The 16,305-nt window shown below is 41.8% G+C and overlaps 1 protein-coding gene across 4 annotated transcripts in view; it reads right to left on the reverse strand.

The window, feature by feature from the left end:
- GRIA1 (glutamate ionotropic receptor AMPA type subunit 1) overlaps window positions 1-16,305 on the reverse strand; it is a 307,919-nt gene that overhangs the window by 78,432 nt on the left and 213,182 nt on the right. For all 4 annotated transcript variants that reach the window (XM_035715647.2, XM_025434094.3, XM_025434095.3 and 1 more), the window contains one exon: window positions 10,480-10,850. In XM_035715647.2, coding sequence (XP_035571540.1) covers window positions 10,480-10,850 — 371 coding nt within the window. The remainder of the gene's footprint in view (window positions 1-10,479; window positions 10,851-16,305) is intronic.

Here is a 16,305-nt window from a genome sequence, read left to right on the forward strand (position 1 = left end):
CAAAATGAACTCCTTCTTCATTCTTTCTATCCATTCACAGAATGGGTACCTACACAGAGAATAGGACATGAAAGAGAAGATGACTATCAAGTGGGTGCCTAGCCAGAATTATACAGAAGGGAAGGCATCTTTCTGCCTGACATTTCTTTTTGTGCTACTCAGGAGATAAATAACCTGGTAGCAGCAGTGGCAGGGACTCCCTGAGTGCCTAGCCAGGATCCTCTGAATTCTAGAAGTTAGAACTGGCTGACATCATTCCATCCATGGTAGACCAAGCCTTGACACCAATCAATAAAGGTGCTTAATGGGTAACAGGGAATTTCTTTCTGATGGCAACTGAAGAACTGACCCAACATTGCCCATTTTAGACTTTGTTTTTTGGGTGATGCTCAACTGGTTTTACAAACCTTATAGGTCCCCCAAAGTCATAGTATTGAGTTTACTATTAAACTTTGTCAGCTCTGAACCTTCAGCTAATGAGTACCTAGGGATGACCTTGATTGACAGGTCCCATGGCTCAACACATGCTTGCTTCAGTGCCTTTGTTCATAGCAATCCCTGCCCACTCCCTCTCCCCTACCCTGAGACTTCCTTTTTCATTTCTCTTTGCTTTTGTAGAAAACCTTATCTTATCTTTCAAGGCATAGTCCAATGTTTCCCAGAGGTCTCTTTTCACCACAGCCCACACTAATTTTTCCTTTCTCAGAAAAAAATTGGCACCAAACCACATGCCACAGAGTTTAGCCCTCAGTTACACATTCTCTGAGTTCCCTGTGTTCCAGAGAGGCAGCCTGCTGCAGTGAAAAGAACCTATAATTTGGGACCAGTGGGACCACAACCCATTATTTCCCTGCCCCAAAGATCTTTACAAAGCAGCACAAGCATCCTTGTTCGTCTACCATAACAGCTGCATTGGGTTCCACTGGATGATGAACTATGCTCCTTTCAGCAGACTTCCACTGAGGGACAGTGGGCTACCTCCAGATTTTTAAAACAACAGTGAAAGGAATGTCCTTATACATATATCTTGTCACATTTGCACAACCATTTTTATAGGATAAATGTGTGGACCCTATAAGTTTCTTACCCCTACAATTTTAAGGCCATTTGTCATCCTTTTTGCCTTTTCTTTCCTCACCCCCATTCCTAATGAGTTACAGTTAAAGAATCCCATGCCCTCTTCAGTTTTTGGCTGTGACTATGAAGCCTACCCTATACCATAGTCACCTCCTAGCTGAAGCCAAGAGATTGGCCTCTCCAAAGTGGCACTAGTTATAGCTTTGTTTTTGTCTATATTTCATATCTTCCTCACTCCAGCTGGCCACATTGTACTCCCTCCTGATGGGCACAGAGTGCACTCCTGGGTGCTCACCTTTCCTTTCTCAGAAGATGACTTTTAAAGACAAAGAGATTGTAAAGAATAAAAATGGAATAAAAACCCAAAGCAAAAAAGGTCCATTAAAATAATCAGAGTGAGGAAGTCCTACAGAAAAAAAAAAATGAGTACTTTTTTTGCCCCATGAATTCTAACAACCCACAGGGAGCCCTAAGGGACCCTCAGAAGATTTCTGATTTTGGAAGACTGCATTGTGTCAAGGATAAATCATGGAATCAGACAAACACAGATTATAATCTCAGCTCTGCTGGGTAACCAAGGATGAGGAGGTTAATCACTCTAAGCTTCAGTTTTCTCATCTATAGAATGGTGTTGATGTACCCAGGCAGAGGTTTTCATGATGATAAGTAATGTGATCTAACATCAGAGTGCCTAACAAGTAATTGCAACAAGTAAAAGCAATTATTACTACTGTCTTGTGAGCCAAGAGGAGATTAGAGCATTTCTGAATAATGGGGTAACTGGTACCTATTGGATGATAGGGAACTTTGTCTTTTGGGCCTGTTTAACCTCCTTTTCTCCAGTTCTACCTGATTTTTCTCCAAATTCCTTCATAGACCAGGACTGAGTTTCCCCATGTGACACAGGTAGTTAGTGAAAGTCATAAATTCTCTTCATTAGATGGCTTTATCTCCATTAAATGAAAAATATGACATCCTTAGAAAGTGACATGTTAATTCAACAAGTGTGTATTTGAATACACAACACCAAGTGCCAGGTTTTGGATGAGCTGCAGAGATCAATCTGCCAGTCTACGTCTTGGTGATGAATAGCCAGGGTGACTCTAGTACAGGGCTGAAGATGAAAGATGCCCTCAGAGATATACGGTGACAGTGGTGAAAGCAACATCAACATCAACAGCTCATCCTGTCTATGGATCAGCCCTATGCAGAGGAAGAGCTTTCTAGGCATTATGTCATTCAATATCCTTTCAGTAGGTCTTCTTCTTATCACTCCCATCTTCCAGAAGAAGAGACTGAGATGCTGCTAGGATTCAATTGCAGCGACCCTATTCCAGAATTCAGACATAACCATTATCATGAAGCACAACTTTAGAGGTGTAATTGGGGCTGGGAATCCAGTATTTGCAAAGGGCAAAGAGTTGAGCAGGAAAGAAGGGAGCAGTCACTCTAAGTGGAGGAGATGACAAGGGCATGGGGAAATGAAATGAAATACAATTTGGTTTGGCTAGAACCTTGGTTGAACCTGGGAATCAGAGGGAGACAAGCCGTAGATGAGGATCTGGGGACATAGGGACCATCTTGCTTCCATTTTGAGGATGGAGAAGTGAGACAGATTTAGTGACTCACCCAGTGGGCCAACCATAGACTGAGACTGAACTTTTTTCTAAGCTCCTTTACCACTTCCTCCCATCCTGTGGGCCTGCCCCCTGTGACAACAGCTGTTCCCATTGCCTCCCTTGGGTAGAACTGCATCCTGCTTCCAGCAGGAACCATGCTTCCTTATTTTAAGGCCCTCTTAAAACCACTGGAGACCTACCGTGATTGTCATACCCTAGGTTTGCCATTTCCATGTTAGTGTGCTTAACACAATTTATCTTCTATGTGATACCCTGGCCTTAATTTGCCTTTTATCTTCCTTGAACGTAGCTAGGGCAAAAGTATTCCTTTGCATAGAGGGATGGTGTGCCTAATTCATATTCAAAACCATCAGACTCCTCATAGGAATATGAGTATACATTCTCCATCAATTCAATTAATAATGCTTTCATATTTTTCTTATGTAGAATTCTGTACTTCTCTGAAGATGAACAATTGGGTCTTCTGGTCCCAAATGCTGTATTTCCAGAGAAAGTTTAAAAAGAAACAGGGGGTCGTCTCCAGGAAAATGTAGAACCTAGGGAGAATGTAGTCATGGGTAGGCTTTTTTGGTTTTAGAGACATAGGGACCATTTTTCTTCTAGTGTAGCCCCTACTCATGGCCTGGATTTTCTAAGGCATGTGAAAGATGAGAAAAACAGTGATCACATTTTATACTTGGAACCAAAAATGGAGGGGGAAAATTCCTTTAAAAAGTACATAAATATTCCAAGTGGTACATTATACTCTTTGCCATCCTTCCAGGGATCTCCAACTAAATCTTGGCATGTGTTTCCTCTTCATAGAGTTCCCAGGGCAATGACTGACCAGAACTGAGTGGGAGTTGCCTTCTTCAGCTGACGTATATGTGTCTTAGCTCACTGCAGCCCCTGGCTGACCTCCATTCTTTTGTTACTGAGCTTACATGAGTTATCTTTGTGACCCCTGGATAAATCCCTTTCTTCCGTGTATGCCAGAACCTTCACCTAATGATAATGGGATGGGGGTGTTGATTACATTTTACAGGTGTTCTCCTAGAAGGGCAGGGAGTTTTGTCTGCTTAGTTCAGTGATATCTCCTATATCACTCTGAACCACGTCTGTTGCATAATAGGTGCTAAATACACATTTAATGAGTGAGCAAATGACTCTAAACATCCCTTTCAGTTTGGTGAAACATTTTCTACAAACTTGCCTATTGTGATTTTAAAAGAAAAAAAAATCAATCTCTCCTTCATTTAAGCTATTCAAACCTTGGACTTTCAGTACACTCTAGAGAGGGAGAGCGTAACTTGACTTTCCTCTTACTGATGGCCAGAATTTCTGGCTGAGATGCAGAAAATGATGCTTTTCATTTGCGTACCCAGTGAAGCCTTTATCCTCGTCACTGCATTCATTTTAATACTTCCATGTGGCTTCTGGAGCTTCTGAAACTTCCACTCTGTGCTTCTCAATGGTCTCTGAAACTGCTGGGCATTGAAGTCTGGCTCTGGATCTTGCCATCAGGTGGCAGAGGATTAAAGTTGAAAAGGAAAGAGGCACTGAGCTGAAGAAGTCCCTCAGGGATGGGGCTGCTCCCAGACAGTACCTGCACAGATCACACCTGTCACATTTGCAGCATTCCCTCACCTGGGCCAATGTGAGGGACAGATGATTCTGATCCAGGAGGTCCCCACAGAAACTCCTCTACCTAGTCTTAAGGAACAAAGCATCTGTCATACATTTCTTGCATCATGATTATCTATATAGCCTTGTGATATTGTTACTTGCAGCAATGAATCTGTGTCCTAAATGAGGTTTATGTTTTCTAAAGGTGAAATAGTTTATGATTTCAGGTTGCCAACCTCCCTAAATTTCAACTCTCAGCATCCCTTCTTTCCTCCTGCAGCACTTAAATGACACAAGATGAGCAAGAGAAGGAGGTTTGCATGACTGTCTCTGGGAGAGGAGGTGGGAGAACAGGAGGTGGATGGGGTGGATTTCTCATCACCTCTCAATGTCATGGCATATGGGTTGCTATGGAACTTTTGCGTGAATGCAAAGGTCAAACTGTTGTTGGTTATCAGTTTGGGATCTGTTCATTGGTTATCCTGTTCCCATGGTGAATCACTTGGCCCAACAAGTAGATTAGTTAGGGGGTGTGATACAAGGTTCCTGGAGATCTCCAAAGTACCATCACTCCTCCACTTGAGACTTCTCACTGAGACTAACTACCTTCACTAGTTGGAGATAATTGTCATATATTCTGATATATTTTAAGATCAGGAGTAAAAGACTTTTGAAAGATGTAATCATAATTTCCCATTTTCACTATTTGCCTAGAACCCTCCAAACCTCTCTTGTTCTCTAAGGTCATCTGAACCCAACCAGAAAAGTATTGACTCCATGGACAAGCCAATGAGGAAGTGGGGAATAAAGAGGCAAAGGGCTTACTCTTAGCTATTTGCAGGCAGTAGAGCCTTGGGCTGACACTGCGTAGTAGGTAGTGGACTGGGCATCAACAGGCTACAGGGTTTTCTTGGTCACCTCAGAGGAAATCGCTTTGCCCTCTTGGGCCTCGGTTTCTTCATGCATAACATGAGATGGATAAATTAGATCATCCTAATGATCCCGCTCAAAGCTAAAGGTCTCTGGAACTGTAGTTGCTTGTTTTCCAAATGTTCCCAACCTCTTGGATCCACCATGGACTCCTCCCTCCCCTCACTCTCAGATATCCAGTCCATCAGCAAGTGCTATCAGTTCTAGTTTCAAAGTAGGCCACAAATCCATCCTCATGACCACTATAATTTCCATCACTATAATTTCCCCTGGATGGCCATGAGATCCTCTTACTTTATTTCTCTGTTCCCATTCTTGACTATTCTCTGCCCAATTAATTTTCCTCATAGCTCCCTAGAGTGGTATTTCAGCATGTAAATCAGTCCTTTTCTTGCTTAAAAATTCTCCAATGTCTTCCCATTATAAAGTAAAACTGTAAATCTATACTATAGTACGGAACTGTGCATTATCTGGACTCTGCCTACTTCTCTGATGCTATCTCAAATCTCTGTTCTCATTCACAGCAAGTCATATACTCTGGTCATTCCTTCCATCTTTGAAAGCAACTAAACTCTTTTCCATCTGAGAGCCTTTGCACTGGCTCTTAAAGCTCTCAGCTCTATGCAAGCCTATTTCTTTCTTACCTATTAGCTCCTCAGAGAAATTTTTTCAGAATTACTTAAGGAAGTCCCCTGAAATTCCACTTCCCTTTTTATCTATTGCTACAGCAGGATCATTTTATTTGTAGACATCCCAAAGCCTGTTTAATGTCTGTCTTACAGCACTATACTTGTCAGCTCCTTGAAGCAAATACTCACAGTTCCATGCTCCTCATTGATGTATTTTCATATTCTCAGCACCCTGCACCATGCCCTACATGTTGTGGACAATTAGCAATATCTATTGAATAAATGAGCCACACTAGCCACAAATAGGGAGAAAGAGTGCAGAAAAGAAAGTAGAGGGAGCTAAAAATACACTTTGCCTGTTATGGTTTTATCCCTCCTTTAATATATATCTTCTCAAAATGTTCCTCTCTATGGGAAAAGAAATCTTAATATCTATTAAAAATAGGTCATCAGACATAAGAAGCAGGGCTATGAAGTCAATTCATGGATGGCATTTTAATCTTACCATCAGCCTAGTATAAAAAATTGTAATCTGTGATCACAGCTAAACTGAATTTTAACTTTGAATGTTAAAAACTTAAACCAATTTCTCATATAAATATTTTAAAGAGTGGGAAGAGTCTTTAAAGCATCTCAGAAGCATTTACTAGCATGTCATTGAATGTGTGTTAATTACAGATTATTTATTCACAGTGTAAGTGTAGAAAACATTGACTTTAGGAACTGTGGCCAATGCTACTCATTGAGTCCCCACCATCCATCCCCACCCCTTCCCCTCTAGAGACTAGAACACCTTACTGGCCTTCCTTGCTACTAAAAGAGATCATGGGCCACTGCTCTGACTAATGAGATAGAAGTACATGTCAGCTGCTGGGGTGGGAAGTATTCTGTTGTTAAGCTTTTGTTTTTCTGATCCAAAGAGTTAGAAACGTCAACACGTCTTCCCCTTCTTGCTGCTTGAACATGCACATGATGTCTGGGGGTAGCCATCTTGTGAATATGAGCAAATGCCAAGACAATCACAAAATAGCAGATCCTGATTTCACTAAACCGTGAGACACTGTCTGCTTCCACTTCTCTTATAAGAAAGACAACTCTTTATCTGTTCATATTACTGTGGTCAGATTATTGTGTTAATTGTAGGAAGGCACATTTAGCTACATTTTGTTAACTTTGATTAAGAGACATTAACATGGACTTTGAAGAGATTAAGACATAAAGCTACTTGTGCATGAGTGCAGTAGATACAGGTAATTCAGATGGAACTTAGTTTCTGAAAATCTAAATTAGTGAGGATTTATGAAACATTCTTTAAGTAAACATCAAGAACAACTAATTGAAGCTCTTTTGAAAGGATGCTTGATGTGTACAAGTCACTTAAAGTTCTTCCCACCATAGCACCCAGAGTGATACAGTGCTTTGCATGTCAGAGGCTCTTGAAACTTGGTGACTTTATCAGGAAATATGCAGACAGCAAAAAGAAAAGCTTCTGTAGACGTTTGTAGTTGTTTGCTTGGTCTCTGGCTCTGATCACTGTCTAAGTGTCCTTGTCTTTTTTGGCTGTCCCTGGTGAGATGAAGTATATGCTTTTTCTCTCTAGTGTATATTTCCAGGATACATTGTAATGCTATTCTGACTCTCAGGGGGTTTCTATAGGTCTCTAAGCTCTGGGATTGGCCAGGGTAGGCCTGACAAGGAAAAGTCCACCTCAAGTAGATAAAACTTATTCTGGAAGGCTTACTCTTTTGTCTGTCAGTGTCTCTCTCTCTCTCTCTCTCTTTTTAAGATTTTATTTATTTATTCATGAGAGAGAGAGAGAGAGAGATAGAGAGAGAGGCAGAGACATAGGCAGAGGGAGAAGCAGGCTCCATGCAGGGAGCCTGACGTGGGACTCGATCCCAGGACTCCAGGATCACGTCCTGGGCTGAAGGCAGGCACCAAACTGCTGAGCGGCCCAGGATTCCCCGCCCCCCACCCCCCCCTTTTAAAAGATCTGTTAGTCTCTTTAATCCAAAATGACAAATCCTTCTCCTCAGTTTCCACGAGGAAGAGACTCAGGAATCTAGATGCCGCTTGTCTCTGGAGTGAACCACTGGCTGTTTCTGCTTTGTCTCTGGGCTTCCCGAGAAGGGAGAAGTCCTGTGGCTTTCAAGTCAGTGTGAGTTCCTTTTCTTCTTGTGAAGTTGAAGAAAAGCCCAATATATAAAATCAATAAAATAATAAAAAGTGGATCTGTTTTATAGTACTTCCTGGATATTACACTATGGGTTCTATATGTTATCAATCTATTTTAAACCTCCCAACAATACTTGAGGGTGAGAACTGTTCCATTTTACCCGTGAAAACAGGCCCAGAGTGGAGGGGTTCTATCAAAGATTGAGAAGAAGGAGGCTGGGTTGGATCCTGCTCGGTCTCCTCTTCACTCAGTGTTGGTTCCTAAGATACTCTAATGGAACCCCCAGAAGTCCTGGAGACAAAGTTTGAAAATCTTCCTGCAGCCAGAGGCCACAAACTTAGAATAAGTTTTATCTACTTGAGGTGTACTTTTCTTTGTCAGGCCTACCCTGGCCAATCCCAGAGTTTAGGGGCCTATAGAAACCCCCTGAGAGTCAGAATAGCATTACAATGTATCCAGGGGCCAGCTGGGTAACAAAGGGATGAAAGTGGTTAGTTAGGGGCTGGGTATAGTGGAGGAGGCATGGATCAGCTAAGGAGGGGAGCTGCCACTTGGCTGTGCACAACAACTACCAAATTCTGGGCAGATTAAATAAATACAGGCCTGGCAGAGAATTTGGTTCTTGTGGGCCACCAACTTGTGACCATGGGAGGAAGGGTGAAGAGTATGAAAACATACCCTGAGGTCAGACCACTCCAGTGAGGCATTAGGATGTGAGATGCCACTGAGGAAGGAAATAATGGAGAAAAACAAACTTTGGGTCTTTTTAGACACGTGTATACCATGATGGCCCTACATTATAACTGACTAGCTAAGAGTCATTTCTTCCCACTGTTTATCTACTGGCCTGATTTATTTTTAAGCAAGTCCTTCCCCTGCTTGGTTCTATCTACTCTTTACCATGTGTTTGGCAGTATTGGCCAAGCATCCAGTCTCACACCTCCTCTCCCACGCACCCCACCCCCCAACTGTCTTTTTATTTAAAGAAAAACAAGATTATAATGGTGAACAATGAGACTACCTAAATTATACAGCAGCCAAAATGAGTCCTAACAGAAGCTCCTTAGGAAGAATTTTATTCCATTGCTACTTAGGAATTGCTTCTTGTTGACACTGAAATGCAAAACAGACAGGTGGTAAAGATGCCTCCAGCACAGGTCCATGAGGCTTTAATATTTATGCAATTTGCCCCCAGAAGGTGACAGTGTGCGCAAATCTATTCATGAGAGCCAAGTTCCAAGTCATGCCTTCCTATGTGCTTTAGAAACTTGGTAGTCTACAAGGGACGGCCTAGTGGAAAAGGAGTTCATAGACAATGAACAACTGTAAAAGGAAAAGGAAATATAGTCAGTGCTTGTGTATCAGGTAAATTGGGGGGGATTTGTACCATATACATTCCAGAATGTAGTTGAAAAAACATTACACACAAAGACAGGAGATCAATAAATGTGAGGATTGGTCCAGATTGGTATATTTCAAGTTTCTTTCATGCTCCCTCCCTTATATCCTGCCTTTTATCCCCCCTTTCTTAGCTACAGAATCATTTTTTTGTTTTTTTTAGAGAAATAGTATTCACCATCTCATATATAAAACAGACAAAAATAGAGCTACTCTGGTCTCATGTGGGGGGCTGCAACCTCACTGATGTGGCACCCAAGTACTCACAGTTCAGTATCTGAGGCACCTCTGAGAAACTCCACTTTTGAACAACAAGAAACAAAATTACATCACCACTGGAACTAGATTATTTCTGAGGTCTATCTCAGAACTAAGAAAAAGAAAACATTTTCTCTTAAAAATGAAGAAACTGAGGTCTACTAGGGTCAGGTGACCTGCTCAGGCCTATACAGAGCACACTACAGCCAGTGCTGGAACCCACTCATAGTTCAGCACTCCTTCCATCACTTAGAAGTAGCATTAGAAGTAGTGCTTTGAAGTAGATTCAGACTCACCTAGCTACTAGCCATGTAAACTTGATTCACCATTCGTGTGGTTCCTCATTAATGAAAGAAGATATAATGAGGGTCCCACCTTATGCTGCTGTGAGGATTCAGTGAGATAATGCAAGTATGGGACTCAAAACCTTGCTTTGCATATGGTAGATGCTCACTAACTGGTAGTTGTACCATACTGTCCCCCGTCCCTTCTTTGAACCTTTCAGCTACAGAACACCAGATTTCTGATGATGTCTGCTAATCTTGACTGAGCATATCAACCAGATAGCAGACAGAGTTGGCTCAAACACAGGAGGTATCCAGATAATCAGCAGCATGCACTGGACAGTTGACTATAAAGCATAATTGAAAAGCTGAATACAATGAAGTCTGGAAATAATTCTTATTCTTTAACTTAACAGTATTTGCTTTTTTTTCCCCAAGAAAAATAAAGCATTGAGCAAAAGGATTGAGAAGAGCTGACTGACCTGGGAGAAATGTCACATCCTTGTTGCATGAATGCTCCCAGGGAGAACCACAGACTGTTGAATATCCCAAACTCATTGGATTGGTCACTGGTTGTCTGGTCCCGCCCTTCCTCAAACTCTTCACTGTGCCATTCATATGGGCTGAAGCGGCTGACCAGGAAAAGGACGACACTCACTCCAATGTAGGCAAAGACAATGCACATCCAGATTTCATAAGCCAAAGGATCGAGGAAGGAGAAAACCCCTGGCTTGGACTTCTGTGGCTTTTTTATCATGATGGAGATCCCCAAACTCATAAATGGCTTGGAGAAATCTATCACCTCTTCCCGGACCAAGGTGATAGTTAAAGGAGCTACGGCCACATCGGCTCTCTGCAAAAAAAAAAAAAAAAAAAAAAAAAAAAAAAGAAGAAGAAGAAATGCAGTTGAGCTCAGTAGCTCTGTGTTCTCTTTCTCTCTCTCCACTGAATATTCTTTTGCATCTTAAAGGATGTGAAAGTTGAAAAGAACCTTAGAAGTCTAATCCCTCCTACTCTCTATAAGGTATTTCTGACAAATGAATGATCAGCTCACTATCTTACAGGAGAAATTATCCCATTGTTTGACAGCCCTGTTAAGGCAACTTCTTCACATTACTAGAGGGGGATGTTGTAATATCTGTTGCTTCTACCTGCCCAGCAGCCATACCTCCTTCCTCCACTGAAAACTCACTCCTGCCCCACTCTTAGTTTTACTAGTTCAAATGGGGCTGATCACTTGGTTACATGGTGAAGCACATGACCTGGGTTTGGCTATCAGTTTATTTGGTTTCCCTGGTCAGAATAATTCATTCAAGAAATGACAAAGGATTGGGGCACCTGGGTGGCTCAGTCAGTTAAGGGGCTGCCTTCAACTCAGGGCATGATCTCAGGGTCCTGGGATTGAGTCCTGCTTTGTGCTTGCTGCTCAGCAAGGAATCCTGCTTCTCCCTCTGCCTGCTGCTCCCCCTGCCCATGCCTACGTGTTCTTTCTCAAATAAATACATAAAATCTTTTAAAAAAATGGTATAGGACCCAAGCTAATTTAATGAGCACTATCCCTGAGAGTCAGAGTGAGAGATGCAGAAACTGGTCCATAATATAATTAGGGCCATGCTAAATTCAGGGCTTACCGTGTACTCCTAGAAAGATGGGTTAATATATTCTGTTTGTCCCCAGGAACATGAACCAACCCTTCTGTTTACCTAAACCAGTTTGGACTGGGTTTCTTTTATCTGTAGCCAACATATCCCTGGCTAATAAGGTGGTAAAGGCATATTTAACTCAATAAACACTTATTGGGCACTTATTATGTGCAAGCCCTAGGCTGGAAGCTATAGGTGAGCTATGGTCCCTATACTCGGGGTATTACAGAATACTAGGAGAGGTTGGTATACGTATCCATCCTCCTCCCTAGCCACCTACAAACAACTTCTCAGTCTGCAAAGTAGGCTGGATATGTGCTATCCAAGAAATACAAAATAATGCAGGAGAGAGACCAGAGACACAATAATTTTGGTTGAGGAGATTAGGGGCCACATCACAAAAGAAGTGACACATAATTTGGCATTGAAGGAGGGGTAGCATCTTGTTGGTCTGGCCATTCCAGAAGGAGAGAATCATGTAAGTGAGGGCAGAGAGGAGGAAAGGAGAGTTTCACAAGTATTTTTTAAGAAGACTTCTAAGGAATATATAGTTAGTTCACTTTTTAAAATTCAAATCCAGCATGTAGATAAACATAAAAAGGTTGCAAGAAATGCTCAGCCTTGGACATCCTGCGTGTGGAATCTCCAGCCTTGCTCTTTGGTCTTCCTTCCCTCTCCCTAATGGCAGAAGCACTGACATCTATACAATAAAAATCCATTGATCTGTTGTCCTAAGATCAAGAGATCCTAGAAACCCAAGAAGGTTCCATAGACAGGTGCCACAACACTCATTTTTGAAACGAGAGACATGTCTGTGCAAGTCTGTTCCAGGTTGGCTTTCTCTCATTTTGCTGCATTACAGTCCAGATGTGAAGCTGGTGACAGATGCTGTGCAGATGAGGGCCCCACTCAGGTGCTGGCTGGTGTCACATAGACAAGATTTCTTCTGGTTACTCTCATTGGCTGGGGTTTTTGAGAAGGTGCTTTAAGTGGAATAAAAAGCCTGGCTTCAGAATGACTTAAATTCTCACCTAGAGAAAGAAACTTTCCATAAAGCAATGTGGAATTGGGTGCAAATTTGATAGTAATTCTGTTTTTTCCCTTCTAACAACTACTGCATAATCTTAATATATTACATATATAATAATATATATATATATATATATATTTTTCTTTTTCCCAAACACTTACAAGCTAGTGCAAGGGAAAGATATTTAGTCTTTCCTCTGTAACCTAACATAGGTAGAAAGATAGAAAAGGAATGGAGGAGAAAAATCATAGAGATGACTTGGAGGGACTACACAAGAATTGAACGGATTTGTTTGATGCCTCCCGACGTGAGTTAATGAAAGGAACTGTAGACTGAAAAAGATAGAAGCACATCATCTTAGTGCTTAGTTCATTCAGCAGTTCCAGGATTTGTTTCATGGAACATTATTTCTGGAAGGATGTTGATAAGTACAACATCGGGAAACATGAATTTAAACAGGTTACTTTGGGGCAAGACTTCTCAGAACCTTTAAAAGAACACTATGCACTGAGAATTTCCAAGAGAGGTAAACAGATGCAGTTCTTCTAAAATTATCTGGCCGTGGATCCCTGAGCATCAAAAGAGATCAATGTGTGTAGGATACACACACAGTGCGAGTTGCTACATTCAATGACCTTACTTTATAAAGAAAAGTCTCAAGTCCAGAGAGGGAAAGGTGGTTTGTGCAAACTGGCAGTGTTTTAACTTGTTTGACATTGACTGAGAGGCCTGGAGAGTTGTTTCAAACACCTGAGGTTATTACTGGAGCTCTGCAGGATTGGTCAAAGGCAGAGCTCATCTGGGAAAGCATACCTGGCTGCTCTGCTCTGTAACTTGCTGGTCACATGGCCTTAGGTGAGTCCTAAGACAACCAAAGTTGTATTTTGGGATATCAAATTCCTCATTAAAAAAAGGAGGTATAATAATTTTTGCTTTAACTATTTGATAGGATTTTTTAAAATTTTTATTTTTTTAAAGATTTTATTTATTCATGAGAGACATAGAGAGAGAGGCAGAGACACAGGCAGAGGGAGTCCAATGTGGGACTCGATCCCGGACCCTGGATCACACCCTGAGCCAAAGGCAGACGCTCAACCGCTGAGCCACCCAGGCGTCCCTGATAGGATGGTTTTGTGAGGATCAAAAGAATTCAAATATGTGAGAATACTGTGAAGTGTAAGCATTCAGATGGTCAAAATTATTTATTTAAACTTCTTTGGACAATAATGACTCTCCAAGTTAATTATATGTCAGAATCACCTGGAGGGCTTTAAAAAATACAGGTGGCAGTTTCCGGATCTTAGAGTGATACTTGAGAATTTGCATTTCTAGTAAGTTCCCCAATGATGCTAATGCCCCAGGTCCAGACATCACACTTTGAGAACCATTGACCTAGGAAAGCTCCAAACAAAATATGTGATGTCTAGAAGCAATCTAGGAAAAGAGTAAACAGTTTTGATGCTGTAGGTAAAAACAAAATGTGAAGAAAACGATAAGGGATAGAGATCTACTCTGAGCCAGACACTGCATAGGTAAGCTCCCCATCCTAGCCCTGGGATAAGAGATTCACTTTCCCTATTTTTCAGGAGTTGAGTGACTTGTAGGAGTCTTGTAGCCAGTAGGTGGAGTTGGAACTCAAGTCCAGGTGTCTGTCTGCAAAACTCACACTCTTTCTGCTTCACCAAGACAGAAGACAAGCAGGGAAACCACCTGTGAATCAGGCACAAAGCCATATCCATGCAAGAAGCAGAAACTCCATTTGCAGTGTGTGGCATCCGAGAATGCAGACACTATTGCTATTCTCATTCCCATTTAACAGTGGCCTTACAGTCCAGTGCTCGGGATGATGTGATTACTATAGAGGCAGTAGGACCCAGCGTGTAGTCCGAAAGCCAGGCTGCATGTCATAGCTCTGCTTTTACTAGCTGTCCTTTGCCAAATGACCTACCCCGCACTGAGCCTCAGTGTCCTTATCTATAAAATGTGGAAAATAAATTATGTATTTATATCTTATGGGGTTGGAGGAGGCATAAATGAAATGATGTGGGTATTTAGCATGTCACCTGGCACATACTACCTGTGAAAATGCCACTACTATAATTTTTGATAAGAACAAGAGGGAACAGAAAGATGATGAGAGATTTTGATTGGCTTAGCGATTTAAAAGACACAGAAAGAATAAATGTGGAGGCCTCCTCCTAATGAGTTTTGTCTAACTTTTTAGTTGTTTGTGGCTGACAGATATTTCCTTAAACTTCTCTCTTCTTCCTCAGGGAACAGAAAAAGAAAGCCAGACCAAAAATCAAGGGAGAGTACTGAATTGGGCCCATCGTGGAGTCTTCCGAATATAGTTTGTACTGCGAAGAAGGACAGGCCCCGAAGGAGAGGAGGGGATGGATGGGGAAGGACTGGTCCTGGGGCACCAGGGGTAAGTCCTGTTTCTCACAGTGACCCATCACGGACTGTTGGCTACTGGGGAGCTTGACACAGGATGATTGTACCATTGTTCTGCCTGCATCACAGGCCTTTTGCTAAGAGAAATGCATTCCATGGGGTGAGGGAGAAGATGAATGCTAGTGGAGGTTCCCATGGAAACCAGCCTCCAGATGCAGCATTAACCATCCAGGTCTCTGACATCAGTGGAGCTTCCCAAAGTGAGAGAAAGTAGAAGGAGGAGAAAGGGTAGAAACACACCCCCCTCCTCAATTCATTAGCTATTTTTCCAGGTCATCTCAAAAGCCACTCTCCTGTGGAAGATTTTCCTTATCACCTCTCTTTGAATTCCCTTTGTGTGGCCCTCAAGGCCATCATGACTCCTGTTGTCCAGATATAGGACAATGAGATTTAACCTAAATGGTTGCTTCATCCTGACTGGAACTCAACATCAACCTGGGACTCAGTATATGCTTCTGCTCAGAGACCAGCCTGGAGTCTTCAATTTCTGCAAGTGAAGCTCTAGCGGTTCCTTTGCTGCAAGTGGTGGCTGACTTCTTATGTTGCCTTTTGTTGTTTTTCTACTCAAGTATCTTCATCATTTCCCAGCATCCACTGAATCAATCCACTCTTCCCCATGTCATTTCTTACTCAAATGTAGCCCTGACTACTCGATTTGAGCCCTCTGTACAAACGACCAGTATTTTCTCACTCTTTCTTATTTCTATCACTAGAAATTCCTGGGCTGCCTTTCTCTCTATTTGAACATGGCCACTTTCAGGTTCCATATCCCTCTTGAGGGCTAGACAAACTCATGTTATCCTCTTGCCTGAATCTTGAACTATGCTATCTTTTACTATTCTCTCTTATTGTATTTTCTACCCCATAAAATGTTAAGATCTTTTGGGACAGGATCAGATCTTTTCCTTCTCAGTGATTCCTTAAATACTTAAAGCAATTCAGGCATTCAGTGGCTTTTCAAAACTGCTTCAACTTATTGAAGATTTTATAGCAATTGTGCATGGTGTTATTTCGAGTGTAGTGAGTGATATAGGGATAGAGAGATCTCCTATTACACAGATAACTATTATACAAGGTGGGGTAAGCCATAACAGGAGAAGAAACTAAATCCTACAAGGGAAGGCAAGAGCACTTATAAAGGAGAGTTCACACCTATTATGGGGAGAAAGAAGTGACACCTT

This window comes from Canis lupus, chromosome 4 (genome assembly GCF_003254725.2).
Source record: "Canis lupus dingo isolate Sandy chromosome 4, ASM325472v2, whole genome shotgun sequence".
Classification (NCBI taxonomy): domain Eukaryota; kingdom Metazoa; phylum Chordata; class Mammalia; order Carnivora; family Canidae; genus Canis; species Canis lupus.